At 35.0% G+C, this 20667-nt stretch overlaps 1 protein-coding gene across 1 annotated transcript in view; it reads left to right on the top strand.

Annotated features, from left to right (window-relative positions):
• Positions 1–20667, top strand: part of LOC150103770 (dolichyldiphosphatase 1-like) — an 85280-nt gene that overhangs the window by 16321 nt on the left and 48292 nt on the right. Inside the window, exon 2 of the mRNA XM_090396539.1 lies at positions 16136–16236. Within this exon, the coding sequence (XP_090252665.1) occupies positions 16136–16236 (101 nt within the window). The remainder of the gene's footprint in view (positions 1–16135; positions 16237–20667) is intronic.

Below are 20667 nucleotides of genomic sequence, written 5' to 3' on the forward strand. Positions count from 1 at the left end.
GATTATGATTATTTATAAATAATACCGTATTTTTCGATAGATAACGTGCACGTTATCCATACAAAAAGTCTAAAATTATTGAAAATGAACATGCATGGTATTCATTTGAAAGGTATGAGAGGTAAATCAAATGTAATAACAGAACTAAGGTAGAATAAGGTGGTACTTCATGTTTATTGAACATTATACTATTCAAATCCAAAAAATTCTTCATCAGACTCAATATTGAAAGAATCAGTTGCTTTAAAAATTTCGATTGGTATTTCTTCAGCTTCATAATCATTGTCACCGGACATTACTGCATTCCCTTATGCTTTAATGAAACCATTTCTAACACAGTTTTCACTTACAGCAGCCAACTTTCTACAATCCACATAACTTTATATGACGTTCTTTTCATCTGCCCTGTTTTGTTATATTCATGGATGCCATTCATCATAGTCTTCCCACTTAGCCTGCAAATTGTCTTTGAATGGTTTATTTACTGTTAGATCAAGGGGTTGGAGTTTTTTTGTTAAACCACCTGGAATGATGGCCAATTTGGAATACTTACAATTGTTTTAACTTCTGCTGTCGTGTGTGCCCTAGACGAATCCAACACTAACAAAGATTTTGGATTGAAAAATACCTTTCAATTGTTGATACAACTAGTTACAAGAGAACGATGCACCCCTCACAAGTTTTCTTTTGGGCCCAGTTGTCACACAAAAAGTCATAGTAATGTCACAGTGCTCCCCAATAATGTGAAAATGGTAATATTTTGAATTCTTCCGTCCTCTGTCTGTAGTTCCTAACTCTACTGCTAGTTGGTGCATGCGTGTTATCTATACATCAAAAGGGGTGATGAAAATGTTGCAGGTGTGTGTTATCTATCGAAAAATACGGTACATTGATTAGAAAAACAGAACTAGTAAAATAATTATGCCAATGTTACTTTCATGTTACAATATATTCTATGAATTGATTAATAGTATAAATCTTTATCTTGCATACAAGCAGATTGTCTGCTTGTATGCAAGATAAGAAGAACATACATTAGTGGGCATCAGATAGTGTAGTAGATAGATGCTGGATAGTGTCGTATTGTGGGTAAATGGAGAATTAAGTAGCATAGCTACTGGGTTGTGTGATGTGGAGTGCACTTTTGCAGTGAGTCCTTGGAAGTGTCGTGTAATAATCTCATCTTTCATCTCAACTTCTTTATACCCTCTTTTACCTTGCGGTATCGAGGGTTTATTAATCATCAGAACTCAAACCGTTCACAGGATAAGGTAGTCATCCCTATGCCCCGGTGTATCCTATGTCCTGTAGTGTTGAGTTCTCAAGGCCAGTTTGCCTGCTTTGCATGTTGAAAAACCCCTGGATAAACTCAGGAAAAAATCCTACTGTCCATGCCCAAGACTGTGCTAACTTGGCTATGGCTGAGGAAGATCCTTCAGCTCCTCACGTCACCAATGGAAATCAAACCTAGGACACCCCTTCCCCAGGCATATGGTTGCGAAGCACACAGTCACTAGGCTAACCGCGTGGACTCATGTAATAATGATCATTTAAATTTTAAAAGTTAATGAAAGCATCAGGTTTTATGTTAATGTTGAATATAACATGGAATTATATTAGATTTTCATGCTGGCACTTACATGCATTGATGGAAACTTTCACTTTGTTGGCATAATAAAAAAAAAAAATAAATAAATAAAAGAAGCTAGGAAGAACATGGTAAGGGTACAAGAGTTTAGTGGCAGCTTTTAAAAAGAATAGCCTGTTTTAGCATATGACTGAATTTTCTCTGTCTGAAACAGTGAAGATTATTGGTAGTGAGCATGAATTAAGGCAAATGGTTATTCTGCTGACAAGGCAGCATCAAAAAAATTTAGTGTTTCAGCACTGTCGTGTGCAGTCAGTTATTAGTTTCTGATACTAACTGCTTCTAATATGAGGATAGACATTTATGATTTCCATGTATAGAAATTGACAAGTTTTGTGGATAGTAGAGAAATAGATAATTTAGTGATATGTAGGAGATGCATTGCCTCACATAAATAAGTGCATATAGAGGTGTAAGTTATGTGAAGTATATCTCATTACATGGCCATATATGAGAAAATCTTTTCATTCTTTTCCACTCCATAAATGCCGAGGAATATTTTCTTGAATTCCGAAAATTTATATAGTGGTGGCATCTTCTTTTGGAATTGAATAATATTAGTTTAATTGTTGATAAACTGAAAAGCACACATTTACATTAATCTCACAATTACTGTTTTATTTATTTATTTATATTTTTTATTTTCACATCAATCTACACATGAGAGCAAATCTACAGCACATCAGTGATCTTTATATAAGTGGTTAAAGAAGGATTTTTTTTTTTTAAACAAACAGAGGTTGGGTTTGTGATTTTTGTGGAATAGTGCATGGAAAGAGAATGGGAAGTTGGTTTGATAGGTTTAAACTAAATAGTGAATGGATTTTAACCAGAAATTGCTCATGTTTACAGAGATAAGGTAGAGTGAAAGAATAGTGGTAACATCAGCTTGGCAGAATAGTGCCTATGAATATATGTATACTAGAGATGAAGAAACGATGTGTCTGTGAGAAATTGACTAGATTAAGTCTGGAGAAAGAGAGAAGTTATTTAATCAGATGGGATGGGCCACTTCTGGAAAGAAGTAGCCCATCCCATATGTAAACCTAAATCAAGAATTTTTAGAGAGGTTTTTGGTTTGATGCACCATCCTAAATCCATACTATGTAAAACTACATATGTATAAAATTAATGGAAAAAAAACCTTAACCCACTCATAGTACAAATGTACTATAGACTTCCAAAAACTTTTCATAGGTGGGAGCTACATTAAAAAAAAAAAAAAATGAACAGCTGAAAAATATTGTTTATGGACAAAACAACATTCAGCTTTTGGAGATGTAGTAAACTGTAGATATGATGTGATGTGCTTATGCCAGGAAAGATATAGATGAAGTTGGCCAGAGAAGAGAGAGAAAGAGAGATCTGATCTTGCATGAAAATCTTCTGGATATCATCCAAGATGTGGAGGGGGGGTGGAGATGAAATACGATCTTTACTGGTATGTGTGAAAAAGACGGGACTGATTTTTGATATCATTGAAGTTGGCAAAGTCTTCACCCACAAAATGGCATGGAGATCAATGTTTAAGATACTGACTATGGAGGATCTTGTAGCTTGGTATATTTCAGCATTTCAAGATTTTGCAAATGAGAAAAGTATGGAGTGTACTCCATTCCTCTTTTTTGTAGTGTTGATAGGATTGAAAGTTGGTGGGAGAAGGTTATTTATGAATAGGAAAGAGCATGAGGAAAAATATGGAACTCTGAGATACCTGGGCATTGGTGAGCAAATCTAAAGAGAGGAAGCCATTGACCATGACATACAGTAATGACCAGAGAGGAAATTTTAATTCTAATTCCCAAAAGTCGGCAGTATACACCATAAGACTGTAGTTTGGATGTCACACGAAGTCCTACTTTACATTCAGATGCTCTAAAAATGTCAAGAGCAAATTGCATAGAGTGGGAAGTAGACCATAAGTGAGTTTCTCCAAAAATTTCTGTTTTGTGTTGAAAGATGGGTGATATTGACAAGATCTTTTGTAGATTGAGTAGCAGAAGCCATATTGGTGGTCACTAATTAATTGGTAGTTCCCCAGGTGATGAAGTTGACTATTGATGACATTCTCTGTTTTCAAAAGTAGTGAGGTAAGAGTAGTAGGACAGTAGCTTGATGGCTAACTTTTATCACCTTTCTTTGTGATCAGTTGAATTAATTAATTCTGCAGCACAAGTTTTAAGCACAGTTGGGTGATACATTATGACCCGAAGACTTGTATCACAATTATTCAGGACTTCCTCACAGGTATTCTCTCTCTCTTATGAAATTAGATGAAGCATGCATCACTTTCATGCATAGGAAATTGTGGTAAAATGTTTGTTTGGAGGGGGTACTTTGATGATAAAAGCAGTGCATTTATTATTATAAATGCACTGCTTTTATCTTCATCTGGGTCCATAGGTATCCCCATGGACCCAGAAGACTCATTGCAAAAAACTCATAAGTCACACAATACCCATCATACCTTTCCTTAAATTCATCACTGATGAAGCACTCACAACCATTTCTGACTACCCATTCCACATCCTCCAAGCAAAAAAAATGTAGTTCTAACATTCTTGCAAACTACATCCTTATACACTTTTCAGGAGGGTGGCCTTGTTTTCTCCTTTACTGCCATGTATTGAAAAAAGTCTTCTGTGTCCCTTTTATATGCATCTATCATGTTCTCTCTTTTTTTGGCTCAGCTAGTTTTTGAAGCTTACAGACCTTTAATCTATTCTTATAGGGAACATCAGAGGTGGATCAAGTATGTGTTGGACCATAGAAATGCTCATGTTGTATTCCTGAGTATTGGGAAAGGGCAGGGTAATGGGCTTATGTAGTATTTTATCTATTTTGTAGAGATTACAGCCATTGGCTAAGAACGTATGGCGCAGATATTAGAGTTCTGTGGTCAGAGCTGTATCATTATATCGACTACAACATGACCATTTCTATTCCCTATATCAGAGGTACATCAGAAAAGATAGGCAAAGTATTGATGAAACATGGCCTTTGCACCACTTTCAAACCTCATGTCAAGCTGGCAACTCTGATCCGCTCACCTAAGGATAAACTACACCCTTTAGCACACCCAGGAGTGTGTGAAATTCCTTGTGACTGTGACTATTATGGGCAAACAGAAAGATCCGTTAACATCCGCCTGGAAGAACATGAAAAATATAGTCGCTACTATTACTATGGCAAGTCGGGACTGGCAGACCACACTCTGAATACTCCTTCACACAGGATTAGATGGAGAAAAACAAATGTGCTATTTAAGAGTCAGCAACGGCTTTGAAGAATTCTCCCAACCTCCTCAACAAATATGGTTGCATTAATTTGCAAAAATTTGGGAGACTGTTATCCTAAGAGAAACTCCTGCATAGCTAATTTTTTTTTTTTTTTTTCGTTAGAGGATGCCAAAAATAGGACTTTAGATCCATTGCAATTGCATTGTTTCACTCACTCACTGTCGCGTGTACAAGTGTGTTGTGCTCTGATAATGCTGAGTTGAAAATCAGCGAAATATAAGCAGTTAATAAAACATCTCTTTGATAAAATTGTGTGGTGTTGTTAATACCGTGAAAAATAAGTCATGAGTATGGGATTATTAAAACTATATATAACATTTAAATTAATTGGTTCAGATAAGTGTCCTCTCCACAGAACTTGATCACATTCACAAAACTTTCCTAGCCAGTGGCTAGAATTCCTACTATATCCAATTCCTCGAACCCATAAATCCCTTTCCCCTTCTCTAGAACAGAGACTACATCATCAAAGCTATAACTATTCCATATATATCCAAGGCAGATCAGAAAAACTAACAAAAATCTTAAAATACATCTTTACATACCATATAAATAATTATCATGATTTATTTGTCTCACCAAAGACCAGGCACAGTTCCTAGACCTACTAAGTGTTTACCAAGTCCTTTGTAGTTGTAAACTATCATACTATGGCCAAAAATATCAGAATTACTGAACACAAGGACTATAACTGTTTCCATCATTACAGCCACTCAGGACTTGCTCACCATGCTTTGGACACCCTCTATAGAATATGCTGGAAGAAGGCCACTCTACTCTACTGCATCAAATATAAATATGAAAGACTTTTCTTTGAATCTGCTTCTGCCTTAAGAAACTACCTTAACCTCAACAAATTTGGTTGCATAAAATTACCCCAATTTTAGGAAGCCATACTTCAGCCAAGGATGCCATTTAGCCTACTAGGGTTACTATTTAGGACTTTAGGCCTACTCTCAGTGATGCAAAAAAGACCAAATTTATGAAAATCTCAAAAGAAAACAGATCTGAGCCAGATATATTCATAAACAATATGAAAATTGAACATGCAACAGAATACAAATATTTAGGCATCTACTTTACTGCAGATGGAAAGCAAGATAAAGAAATAAAAATAAGAACAGTCATAGCTAAAGATGCCTTCTGGAAAAATAAAGATATGCTCAGAAGTTCTGTGGGTATCGAGACAAAGACAAGAATGTTAAAACTCATTCTCCTGATTCATACCATTTTTTAAGGAAATTACAACATAGACTAATATATTAAATAAAATAAATTTCATTAATACTTCTAATATTTCAGCATATCTTTCCAGTATCTCTGATGATAGCAGTTTTTGACTGCCATCATCAGAGAACAAAATATAAGATATATGCATGTAGGCACTGCACAAGTAATGAAGCATGTTCAGTTTTCTGCTATTAGAATGGTATCATCAGCATATCTAAGATTGTTGTATTTTATACCATTGATACTAATTCCTATTTTTTGTTTTTCAATCTTTTACATCACTGTCTCACTATAGATATTAAATAGATTTGGTATACACATGCTATATAGGAAGTATATAGCATGTGTATACTTCCTCATGTCTTAGTCACAATCTAACTAGTTTAGTAATAGGCCTTTGATAAATCCTATGTGCAATATATGATATAATGGCTTTCTTGATTTTAATAAATTAGCTATTATATTGGCAGAAACTCATGTTTCTGAGACGTTGCCAATATTGGCGATGTTTCAGAAACATGAGTTTGTTATATAAACGTACCTCTTTGTGTGTGTGTAATATAATGTAGTATCTTAACAAATCTTCTAACAGTCTTCCACTATTCTTCATCATAAATATCTCTTACTACCGTCTTTTATAGAATGTGTGGTTGTCATGCTTGGAAATTAATGAGCTTGTAAACCTGAAAAACAATCTTTGTTGAGAGCTTTATGATTTACTTTCCAGGCTTTGTGTCTCCTCGGCTAGATGGACATACTTAATTTGCAAGCAAAATTGATTTATAAGTTTGAATTGTTAGAGCAAAGAAGCCAACACTTGGTTTACCTGTCACCATCTCTATCCATGATTAAGATCATATACTTAAGATTATAAATATGATTTACACCAAACAGAAAATGCAGCTGTTTAACTCAGAGGTTTCTGTAGTAAAAATAAAAAGAGGAGTTAGACAAAGTTGTATCCTTTCACCAAATCTATTTAATATCTATAGTGAGACGGTGATGAAAAAGATCGAAAAACAAAAAATAGGAATTAGTATCAATGGTATAAATTACAACAATCTTGGATATGCTGATGATACCATTCAAATAGCAGAAAACTGAAACAAATTAATCAATTAAAGAAGGTAAAGAATTTGGATTAGATATAAATGCAAAAAAGATCAAATTTATGAAAATCTCAAAAGAAAACAGATCCGAGCCAGATATATTCATAAACAATATGAAAATTGAACATACAACAACAGAATACAAATATTTAGGCACCTACTTTACTGCAGATGGAAAGCAAGATAAAGAAATAAAAATAAGAACAGCCATAGCTAAAGATGCCTTCTGGAAAAATAAAGATATGCTCAGAAATTCTATGGGTATCGAGACAAAAGAATGTTAAGAACATTAGTGTGGCCAGTTTTCACATATGGAAGTGAGACCTGGATATTCAAGAAGAGAGTAAGACAACAGATAATGGCTCTTGAAATGTGGTACTATAGGAGAGCGCTGAAAATCTCATGGACAGAACATGTGACAAGTACAGATGTCCTGCAGAGAATGAGAACACAGAGATCTTTATTACAGAAAATGATCCAGAAATATGAGATTGGCAAGACATGTACTGAGAGGTTCAGCAGGACAGAGGATACTAACAGTTTTAGTAGGAAAAATAATGGGAAAAGGATCAAGAGGCAAAAAACGAAGGACATGGCTTGAAGATATAAGATCATGGACAGGATTACATGGCTATGCAGAAACAAAAAGGAAAAGCCACCAATAGAGAGAACTGGAAGGGCATGGTGCTTCACCCTCTCATCTTTTAGTACACAGATAGTATTCAGATAGTATTCATCTTTGTGAATACTATCTGTGTACTACTATCAAACCAGCCTGGAAGTTATCTTCTTTCATATCCATCAGGAAACAATTTAACAAATTGTGATTAACAAAATCCATCGTCCCATTCTGTTCCCTTTGTCTTTTCTGAAAATGCAGTATCCATTGGATTCTAGCTCTATGACTATATCATTCCTATTCAACCAAGTGTTACTAATGTATATAACTTTTGACCAAGTTGAGCTAAGCAATGCCAAAAACTCCTTTCCCTTATTCCAAATACTTCTGTCATTAGTATACATATGAGGGTGGTCTGAACAGTTCTCAGTCTCAACCATAGATGGAAACACTATCGGCATGATTTTTTTTTCCAAGCTGGTACATCTGTCATAAGCATCCATGTGAAATTGCAAGTCATTCTATCAAGTAGTTTGTTTTATACAGCTGTCTGAAGCAAAAGTGTTGGCTGTATCTCTTGAAATGGATAAAATTGAGTATCGTGCAGTTGTAAAATTCATTGTAAAAGAAGGTTTAATGGCAAAAGAAATTCATTCGAAGTTCATAAAAGTTTTTGGGCGCTCTTCTCCTTCGTTTTCGACAATTAAGAAATGGGCTGCCAAGTTTAAATGTGGGCATACCAGCCTTGAAGATGATCCACGTGGAGGATGTTCAAAAAGTGGAATAAAACCAGAAATCATTGATCAAGTGCAAAGAAATATTGGATGACCGATGAGTCAAAGTGTGTGAAATTGCTGAGACTCTAGGCATTTCAAAAAAAACGTGTAGGATATATTTTGCATGAAGAATTGCAAATGAAAAAGCTTTGCACAAGATGGGTGCTGCACTTGCTCACAGCAGATCAAAAACGCACTCACATGAAAATCTCTGAAGAGTGCTTGGAGCATTTTAGCAAGAATAAAACTGATTTTGTGCATTTCTTTATTACTATGGATGAGACTTGAATTCACCATTACACACCAGAATCGAAACGGCAGTTGAAAGGACAGAAGCCGGTTGTTCAGTGCCAAAGAAGACAAAGTCCTGTCCATCAGCAGGAAAGGTCATGGGATGGGTGTTTTGCGATGCTAAAGGCATTTTGTTTATTAATTATTTTGAAAAGGGTAAAACAATAACTGGGGAATATTATTCCGATCTTTTAACCAGACTAGACGAAAAAATTCGTGAGAAAAGACCTGATTTGCAGAAGGAAAAAATCATCTTTCATCCGGACAATGCACCTGCCCACAAAAGTGTTTTGGCAATGGAAAAATGCACTATGAATTGCTGGAACATCCACCCTATTCCCCAGATTTGGCTCTCTCTGACTTCTATCTCTTCCCAAAACTAAAATTCTTCCTCGCTGGTCAGTGTTTTTTTCGAATCAAGAGGTGATTGGAGCTGTAGAGGGGGTATTTTGTAGAGCTTACTGAAAACTGCTGCAGGGAAGGGATAATGGTGCTGGAACATCGCTGGAATAAATGTATTAATCTTAAGGGAGATTATGTTGAAAAAATAAAGATAATTTTGAAATTATATATTCGTTTTTTTCATTGTTATGCCCAAAACTTTTCAGACCATCCTTGTATGCGGCAGCATCCTCTTCATCCCACAAGCTCCTTTATACCTTGTTTATTGATTATCCTGCTCGAGTTCTGAACCTCAAAAGCAACATTCAGCATCACTCTCCCACTTCCCTCTAAGTTGCCTAGATCCACATCTCCTCTCCCCCCCCCCCCCCGCACCCAAAGAATGTTTATTCTTGTTTCCCTGACTCTGCACTTCTGAACTCTCACTGAACAGTACTTTCTCTCAAGACACCTAATCACTCCACACCATTCCACCTGCATAATCTGCACTCTGACTCATTTGCAATTGTAACTCAGGTTTAGCTTGCCTCAATCATACCAAGTCAGCAGACTTACAACTTTTATCATTCTTCATATTTGCTTGTACTAACAACTCTTTCATATCATTTTGCATACTAAGCTTTTCACTCGATAGATCATTAGTACCAGCCAAAATCAATGTCTTTCACCTTCTTTCTCTGCATCCTTATAGCATCACTAACATCTTTTACCTTGGCTCTAAGTAATCATGATTTTGTTATTCTCCTCAAACTGTCATATCATTTAATCTGGTATGAGAGGTAGAAATATGCATGGATAGAAGCCTCACTCATTGACTTTGGCAAGGCTTGCCTGTCATATGATTAAGAGGCAAGTTTTTTGCACTTGGCTCTTTCATAGTCTAATTTAGATTTACTGATTGATTGTCTTTTTGCAGTTATTGCATACAACATTGTTAGCTGACTGGATACTGGAATTTTGGTTTTGAGCCACCCTGGATATGACAGATTTTATTTTTTCTATCTTATCACACTTATTGGAAAGCCAAGTTATTAGTAGTCTGAACTTTTTGTTGTTGGATTGGGCGATGACCTTCATTCCATAGAATTATAGCTATTCGGTTGGAGATTTGGATTAGAAGAGTGAAAGAAGTACTAGCCTTAATTTCCAAGGAGAAAACTTGGAAATCAAGCAAACTTGGAGAAGGCAGTTATGATTGAGTTACCAGGATTCGTCATCTTGCAAAACAAGCAAGTTGGCAAAGATCATTACTGACAACAAATATCTTGACAGCTTGAAAGTTGAAGCTTGATCAGTAGAGTTTTTGAAAAGGGGAAATAATTTTAATTGTGAATATTGAAGTCCACCAGGAAAATGACTGTTTGGACTGTAGAAAATCATCACCTCATCCTCTTGATAACGGGTTCAGTCTACTAAGAAGAAAGGTTCTCCACTTATCATGATCTTTAGCCATCTCAATCATGACTCTGTAGCTGAGTAGATGGGAATGTTCTTCTTTCAGCAACTTTATCCAAGTACTTCTTGGTCTGCCTAATAAATTTAGTTTAATCCTTTATCCAAGTGTGAGCAAACAAAGTTTGCACCTGAAAGTATCTTCAGGACTGGGGTAAGGTGGTACAACACTAGGACAACTCATTGCAAAGGTGGAGCAAGCTACCAACACTCCTGTCTCAGTATCTCCTATAATGCAAAACACATCTGGGATAAAACACAGTTGCGGATATGTCTAATGTTATGCATTAAGGGAAGGGCCACTACCCAGACTAGTTTCGACCTTTATTGAGGTCTCTTCAGTGGGAGCCAGGCCCAAGTTGAGATACCAGGCAGAAGCATTAGCAGGTCATCTCTACCTATAGGAGTTGCCAAATGGTGTGCCACCCTTTTTTAATAAATTACTCTGGATTTAGAGAAAGATGTTGAAAGTTTATTGTTCACTTGGTTAGAGTATAATAAATTTATTTCAATCCTTTATCCAAGTGTGAGAAAACTTTGTTTGCTCACACTTGGATAAAGGATTAAACTAAATTTATTATACTCTAACCAAGTGAACAATAAATTTTCAATATCTTGGTCTGCCTCTAGGTCTTTTTCTTCCTATATATCTATTCAGAGCTAAATATGGGAGCCTATGAGGGGGCCATTCTCTAAATATGACCAAACCATCTCAGTTGATGCTTAATGATTGTGTCTATTATATTATCTGGGAAGTTTAAATCTATTCTGACTTGATCTGGCTTTTCATTAGTCTTGTGTTGCATCCAGTGGGTGTTATTAATTTTTCTGAGGCATTTCATTTCAAATGCTTGAAGTTTCTTGATTGGTTGTTGAGTTAATCTCCAGGCTTCTGAAGCATAAGTAGCCGTTGGGATAATAATTGTTTTATATAATTTTAATTTAATTTGTGAATTGGTATAATAATTCCTGTTTTCCAGTCAGTTGGGTTTACTCCAGTAGAAAGAATTCAATTAAATAAATTCATTAAGAAATTATAGCTTCCTTGCACCATATTTCCATAGTTCTATAGATATTTCATCTTTCCCCGTAGCTTTTGAAAGTTTCATTTGGTTTATTGCATTTGTAATTTCTGCTGGAGTTATGGGTGGTGGCTTTTCATATATCATCTTTTCTGTTATACTTTCCTCCTCCTGTTCTTTTTGAAATAATGTTTGATGGTAGTCCTTCCAAATTATTTTAATATTTTGTATTGATCCAGTTTCTAGATTGTTTTCATCTTTCATTGTTAATGGTTTATCTTTATAGATCTTAGTTAATTCTTTGATAATTTTGTATACCGTTTTATTATCATTTCTTTTATTAGCTTCTTTGCAGAGTTTTGCTTTTTCCTCCAACCAGTTATTTTTGGCAGATATGCACATTTTATCAATTTTGTTTTTAAGATTCTTATAATGTTGTTCATTTTCTTCTGTATTTTTTTATATTTAATATATGCTTTGCTGCTCTTTTTTTCTTCTAAAGTATTTAGAATTTCAGGGGTTATCCATTCATGATTTGGTCTTGATGTTGTACCAAGTATGTTTCTTGCAGTACCTTGATTCCATGTATTTTCTATATTGTCATAGGATAATCTTCTAAACTCATTTCCTGTTAGTGTCTGATAGTTACCTTGCAGAGATTTCTCTTTCAGTTTTGACAGGTCCACTGTGTTGATAGGAGCTCGTGATTTAGGATACTTGAATTTTAGTTTCATTTTTGCTGCAAGCAGTTCATGATCAGTGTCGAAGTCTGGAGTTTTTAAAGGTCTAACATTTTGCACTGATGATTTCCAGTTGCATTTAATTAGAATATAATCACTACAGTTCTTTGTTGTACCATCTGGTGAGGTACATGTGTATTTGTGAGAAGGTGTATGGAAAAAAAGGGTATTACAGATAAATAGATTACAGGTAACCCTTGTATAACGCGGTTTCGATATAACTTGGTCTAAAATTGTAGTAACCCTTGTTGAACACGGTACTTATACAACACAGTTCAGATAAAACACGGTCTACAAATTGTAGTAACCCTTTATCTTTTCATGTTTTTCACCACACGACTTAAAATCAAATTTTATCTTCATTAAATTTGTCTGCCTGCATCCCACATGTAATTATAAGTAGCGAATTTATATTAGGGGAAATACCCTTTAGCACGCATGTACCTAAATTGTTTACCCTATAAAACATTTATTGTTGAAAATTTTCCTCATTTTTGCCAGGAAAGTGCATTAAAAATCATAAGTGTATTCATCTCAAGCTGAGCATTTTATTTTCTGGTGAGTTACATACAATATGTAATGCTTGCTTTTTTTGTGTAAAAAAATGATTTTTATAGTAATGGCCACAAACTGCAACGAAAGGGAAAAACCAACATTGAAAACAAAATTAATTTCTCTCGAAGAAAAATATTCAAAATCTTGGATCAGTTGAAAAATGAAGAAAAACCAGGAGTTTTTGCAGGGACTTTGAATTTAAATGAATCAACAATTCAAACAATCAAACAAAATGAACATGAAATCCGAGAAAGTGTTTATTGCTGGGTCAATGATAAGTGAAAAGTGCGTTGCTCCTGTACGCGATATTCTAATGAATAATGGAGAAATCTCTAATGATTTCGATAGAAGATTGCACCTCAAAAGAAAATTCCTGTGGATGGAAATCTTATTAAGCAAAAAACTCTCAAAGTTTATAAACATTTATAGTGCAGATGATTCCGGGTTATATTGGAAAAAAGTGCAAAAACGCACCTATATTTCGAATAATGAAAGATCAGCTCCTGGATTCAAAGTTTCCAAAGATAGAATTACTCTACTGTTTTGTAGTAATGCATCAGGTGATTATATGACAAAAAACAGTGTGTATTAACCAATCCTCAAATCCTCGTGCTATGAAAGATTAAAATATGCACTATTTTATTTTGCCTAAAACATTTATGCATTATGTGCAATGAAGTTTAAGTACAATTTGTAATTTTTATACTATGTATTTGTTTCATAGTTTATATGTTTTCTTAACTTGCATGAATTACCTGAATTAAATAAAAATATATTTTTTGTTGGATATGTCATTGCTATTTATATAATTAAAAAAAAAACGATTTCGGTACATAACCCTACTTTTTCTATGTGATCCGAGACTTGCATAACGCGATTTATATAACGCAGCATTTCTGCAGAACCTAACATCCGTGTTATATGAGGGTTACCTGTATTTGCTTTACAAAATTCTAATATTCTTTCTCCTCTTTCATTTCTGTTATCAACTCCGAACCTGCCCATCACATCCTCCATGCCTGGGATAAACTTCCCAATTTTGGTAGAAAATCAAGCTTTAAAAAAATAATTAAAAAAGAAAAAAATTAAAAAAGGGCAGTGTCATTATCATAATTGAAGAATGATAGAGCAATGGGATTAAAATGAATATGGCAAGGAAATTTTGAACCAGAGTAAATCGAAAAGAAGAGATTCAAAGTTTTGGCATTTTCTCACTTGAGCTATATCTGATAAATGTGTAGGTTTTTTGTCTTGTGGTATAAAATGCATAATATGGTATAGAAAATTAAAATAGATATCAATTAAGGCCACCAGTTGAGGTTCTGTTGAAAATTAACAGGTTGGATTACAGCTAAGTAAGTAGTAGCAGTGTTGTACATCATATTAGAATTAAGACAGCACAGAATGAATGAGTTTTTTTTTTTTTTTTTTGGATTGATTTTTTTTTTTTTTTTTAAGGGAGTATTATTTATTTATTTAATCTGCACTGTTATCAAAATTATTTATGACTCACTAGGTTGAGTGTTAAGATAAAGCTAATTTTAAAAAGTAGGGTCATGCAGTTTGGGGAAAAAAAGATTTGCAGGCATACCTCCCATACAAACTATCCTCTCTCTTCGTTGCGTAGTCTCGACAGTGTCCCTTCTATATCACTATACTTGGACTCCCTTTGACCATGATCTGGCAGAGTAAGTGGCAGCCAGGTTATTTGCTAATTGATCAGGTGGCCATCCCTGATGCTTGCCATCAGTTTTGGGACTGATGGTAAAGCATCAGGGACTGTTTACTATATAGTAGATGGCAATTGTGGAGCAACTTTATTGCTGTATCCTTGAATGTTAAAAGTTTAGGGTTCTTAGACAGTATTTGGCCATGTGCTATCACTCTTACTGCATGGGATGGGGGAGCATAAACCCAGAAACTCTGTAGACCAAACACATCATCAGGCCTTCAATAAGAAAGGTGGTGTTTCTCTGGGTGATGAATGTCATCTATCACCTAGGGGGTTTAGTTGGCATTTCTTCTACATAGGGAAGGTATGACTATGATGCCAGTACTCACCAGAGTGTGCCATTTATGGAAATAGGCAACACCTTTTGAAAGTGGATTTGTTTAGCTAGGAAAGGCTATATATTACAAATCACTGGCCCAGTACTATGGGCCTTAATTGGCATTTGTGTTTATCAGTTAGTATAACTGCACACTGTTGTTTTATTTTTTTTTTATATCTGGTCCACACATGAAAGGCCACAAGACCTATAGCATACTAGTGCTGTGTGTGAGCAAGAGGAATAGAAGAAAGGAGTCTGTAATGTTGTCATCAAGTAAACTAATATTCAGGTATGATTAAATTAAAAATATTGTTGAGTTGCCATTTATTGAATGTAATTGCAATTGTCTGCAATTGCAATCATACTAATTATATATATATATATATATATATTCTGGAATGTGATTTCATCCCCCCCCCCTCCTTTCTTAATTTGATCTTTTATTAAAAAGATTCAAAGCATTGCAACACTGGCTTTTATGAATTCCAGAGGAGGTTTTTTGTTTTTTAGAAGAATGGAAGAAAAGTAATGTGTGACCGATAATTTATTCTTCTTCACCATTGAAGTTACCATCTGAAATATCTCCTGGAAGATACAAACCACCCATTCTTTAATCATGTTTTATCCACAGTTTCACTTCTAATAGAGTATAGGTTATAGATTTCGACAGTATTGCAGTTTTTTTTTTTTTCTTGTCATTGTTCAGATTTATTTTTAATCTAAATCATTCGCATATATTCACATTAAGTTCTTTTTAGTATTTTCACATATTTTATGTTAAAAAAAGATAAATGGCTTACCCTCAGAATCAGCACTATAGAAACCACTTTTTTGATGGAGATTACTGTATACTTGAATACATTATCATATTAGGGAGGGTGGAAAACAGTGATTATAGAAAAAATATTTTGAACCATAAGATATTTGTTCTTTTTCTTTAGGTGATTGGTTTGGGAAGTGTCTAGCCATAGCAAGTTTGTTACCTTTGGCTCTTATTGTGTCTTTTGGAACTCTCATTTTATTTCGCAGAGATTTACATACTGTAAGTAAACATTTTTGCTGCCATGAATATAATTTGTACGTGTTAAAAAGTATATGCCTTTGTTTTAAATACTCTGCTCTTAATATGCTTGTTATCATCATCAATTTCCTGATATGTATCCTCAAGGGGTATTCAGGCTATTATAACATCACTACATGATTAAGTTTACATTATTATTAATCTCCTATCCATAGTTTTCCTCCAAATTAATATATTACTTGATTTTTAGCCATACTTGTGACATAATGATTAGAAATATATACACGTTAACACAAGAATAATGTTTAATTTGCCAAATATTTTGGTCTGAATATTGCAGACCATCTTCAGTGGCTACATAGGAATAGTTTTAAAAAAACAAAGTGGAATATGAACAATTGATCATTCATACATAGAACGTGGCGCATGATGTCATATCGCTAAGTATTAGAAGAGTAAACATTTTTTAAAGGGGTGCTTAAGGGTCAAAGCTGTATAACTGAGAGGAGACCTCCACATAGCCTTTAAAGGAATGCGGAGAACTGACCAGGGCTTCTGACCTAATGTCCAATCCTCACCTTCTCGTGGTGCACCCTGTTGGGTATCTACTTTGATACTGAACGAACGAGGATGGGCTGGCAATTTGGGATTTAGCCGACCAAATTGTATTCTTATTGGTTAAACCAAAATAAAAAATGATGGTACAACATGACAAAATTTCATGCCGGCTGGGGCGTCGCCCGGTTAAACAAGGCCCCCGTTGTTTTCGCCAGGGAACCAGGGCGAACAGCGAAAAGTCAGCTACTGGAACAAATCTGAAAACAAACCCCAACTCAACATCACCAGAGTTAAAGATCGGTACTATCAACGTAAGAAGCCTGAATGGCAAAGAAATGGAGCTAGCTGAGGAATTAGATAAGTACCAGATCGACATAATAGGGGTGACTGAAACAAAAAAGATAAAAACTGGTGAGATCTTTCTGAGCAATAAATACAAAATGTTATATTCAGGCAATAACAATCAAGGAAAAGAAGGAGTAGCCATAGTATTCAACACAAAATACGAGGCTAATCTTCTTGAATGGCAGTCAGTCTCAAGTAGAGTAATGTGGGCAAATATGAGAATGGGGAACTGGACAATGAGACTTATTTGTGCCTATGGTCCCACAGAAGGTTCTACTAAGGTAGAAGTGGAGGAATTTTTTGAGGCTTTAGAAAAGCAACTGACACAATGAAAAAGGAAAAGTTAGTCCTTGTTGGGGATCTAAATAGTAGAGTAGGAAATGATTGTGAGACATACAAAAATATTTTGGGAAAATTTGGAGAAAAGAGCAAAGCTAATAATAATGGCAAATATCTGTTGGATTTCTGCTCAGGACATGGACTGGTTATTACTAACACCATGTTCCAACATAAAAATGTGCACAAATTTACATGGAGAGAAGAGGCTAGGAATAAGAAAGGTCTCATTGACTATGTTATTGTTGATAGTGATGTTTTCTCCCTGGTGCAGGACACCAGAGTGTACAGAGGATTTGAAATTGGAAGTGATCACTATTTAGTCTTGAGCAGGATAAAATTGAATTTCATATTGAAAAAAATAACATGTAAGAAAGTTTTAAAGCAATTAAAAGTTGAGCAGCTCTCAGATGTAAACTGTAGACTAAAATACAGAAATATTATTGAAAAGAAAATGAAAGAGTTTGAGAACAGGAATCAAACCTTGGAGATTCAGTGGCAAACTCTGAAGGAAACATTGATTGATTCTGCCAGAGAGGCATGTGGTGAGGTTGTGTGCAAAGATAAAAAAAATCAGAACTCCCTGGTGGACACAGGAAGTTAAAGAGGCAGTGAAGGAAAAGAAGAAAGCATATCAAAAGTTCCTGGCAAATAAGTCAGCTTTTACTCTTACAGAATACAGAGACAAATGTAAGAAAGCTAAACAGTGTGTAAAACTAGCTAAACAAAAGTCATGGGAGGACTTTGGCAAGAATATAGAAAATAAATATCAAGAAGGTGGCAAAATATTCTGGAGGTTGTTGAAGAAGCTTAGGAATGGAGGAAAGAGTGCTGTAAAAGGAATTAGAGATGATAAAGGTGAAATGAAAACAGGAGAAGAAGATATCCTTGAAGTATGGAGTAATTACTTTGAAAAACTGCTAAATGAAACAAGCAGTGATGACAGCACAGTGATAAAAAAACACTGACCAGGCATGCAGTCAGGAATACATATCCATACTTGAAGTAGAAAAAGCCATCAAAGGCTTGAAATGTGGAAAGGCAGGAGGAGTAGATGATATTCGACCAGAAATGCTGAAGTATGGTGGTATAAGAGTCTTACAGTGGCTGCACTGCATAGTTCAGAAAGCCTGGACAGAGGGACGAATTCCCGATGATTGGAGTAGAGCTCTCATAGTACCCATATATAAAAAGGGAAATAAAACTGAATGTGAGAATTACAGAGGTATTTCCCTACTGAGTGTTCCTGGCAAGATCTATGCAAGTATACTTGAGAAACGGTTGAGAAGAATTGTGGAAGAAAAGCTTGGTGAAGAACAAGCTGGATTCAGGCCAAATAGAGGCTGTCAGGATCAGATCTTCACTTTACGACAAATAGTCGAGAAAGCATGGGAATATAACAAAGATCTGTATTTAAGTTTTATCGATTTGGAAAAGGCATATGACAAGGTGCCAAGAGAGAAGCTATTCAATACGCTGCAGTTATATGGTGTCAATGGGGCATTATATCAAGCAATACTTAGTCTTTATTTGAGTTGTGAGTCAGCAGTTAGAATTGAAGGAAGTACAGGAAGATGGTTTAATGTTAAATCTGGTGTGAGACAAGGATGTACATTATCCCCTCTGTTATTCATTATCTATATGGATCGCATTATGAAGGAATGTGGTATTAAACCTGATATCAAAATTGGAGATGTTAATGTCAGCTCTTTGCTTTATGCGGATGATGTTATACTTCTAAATAAATCTGCTACAAGTCTGCAAGATTCTCTGACTAAATTGAATAGCTGTTGTAATAGATATGGTATGAAGGTCAGCAATAAAAAGACAAAGACAATGAAAATAGGCAGAATCATTGAAAATGTCAACTGTGTTGTGAATGGAGAACCTGTGGAACAAGTAAAACATTTCAGCTACTTAGGCACAATTTTTACTGAAGATGGTAAACTAAATATAGAAATAGACAACAGAATCAGCAAAGCTGGTATCGTGGGAAGTCAATTGAATAAATTCATATGGAATATGAAAGAAATTAGTCGGAACACTAAATTAGCTGTATACAAGACTGTGTTCAAACCAATTTTAACTTATGGATCTGAGAGCTGGGTCAGAAGTAAAACACTTGACCAAAGACTAGAGACCGCAGATATGAGAGTCCTGAGAAAGATTAGAGGCGTGAACAGATGGCATCAATGGCAATATCATATTAAAAATGAGGATATTAGGAAAGAACTTGACATTGTCATCATCCAGGAATGCGTTAGCAGAGCTAATCTCAGATGATATGATCACTTAAATAGAATGGGAGAGGAAAGATTAGCAAAACAAGTGTTCTCTGCCAGGTTGGCAGGAAAACGACCCAGAGGAAGACCAAGATATAGGTGGATTGATACGGTACAAAGTGCCTTAGACGATAGAAATATAAGATCTGATAATGTTGGAGTCTTGACAAGTAACAGACTGATTTGGAGGAAAATTGTAGATAGGAAGTTAGTAATGATGTAATTTTTTCATGTAGTACTGTCATATCCTGTACACCCCTTGAAGGTACATGGCAGGAATTTGATGATGATGATGATGATGACATTTTTTAAAAAACATAATTAAAGATATTAATTCAGAAATTCATATAACGATCTTAAATAACATTATACTGATAAAAAATAAAATTAATGTGTTATCCTGATTAAACTTTCCCAAATTTTTGATATAGATATACAGTCATTACGATTCAAGTTAGGATGTTGAAGTAAGGCCTCTACACTTTCTTTAAATAAACGTTCAAATTTGTAGCGACATCTGTGTAGGAGGAGAGTCTTGGACCAAAGGATGTTGTGGTTTGTTTCTAATCCATGCTGAACTAATCCAGATTTCTCAGGTTTGTTGTGTTGAATTGATGACTGATGCTCTTGAATTCTTTTTTCTATGGAATGTCCAGTTTGTCCAAAGTAAGAAAGATTACAATTACAAGGAACTTGATACACACCAGGTAGAGACAAGGTTGAGCGTTTATCTTTAACTTCTCATTTATTAGAGAAGGAACTTTCGACTATCAAACATCACATGAAACTAAATGGCTTCTCCGAAAAGAGTACACAACATCTTTTTGATTCTTACAAACCAACACAGAACAACCAAGATTCAATACGTCGAGTTTGAATTCCTTACATTTCCGGGATTTCAGAACCAATTTCGAGAATTCTAAAGAAATAT

This window comes from Typopeltis vanoorti, chromosome 8 (genome assembly GCF_054136105.1).
Source record: "Typopeltis vanoorti isolate ZY-2024b chromosome 8, IOZ_Tvanoo_1.0, whole genome shotgun sequence".
Lineage (NCBI taxonomy): Eukaryota > Metazoa > Arthropoda > Arachnida > Uropygi > Thelyphonidae > Typopeltis > Typopeltis vanoorti.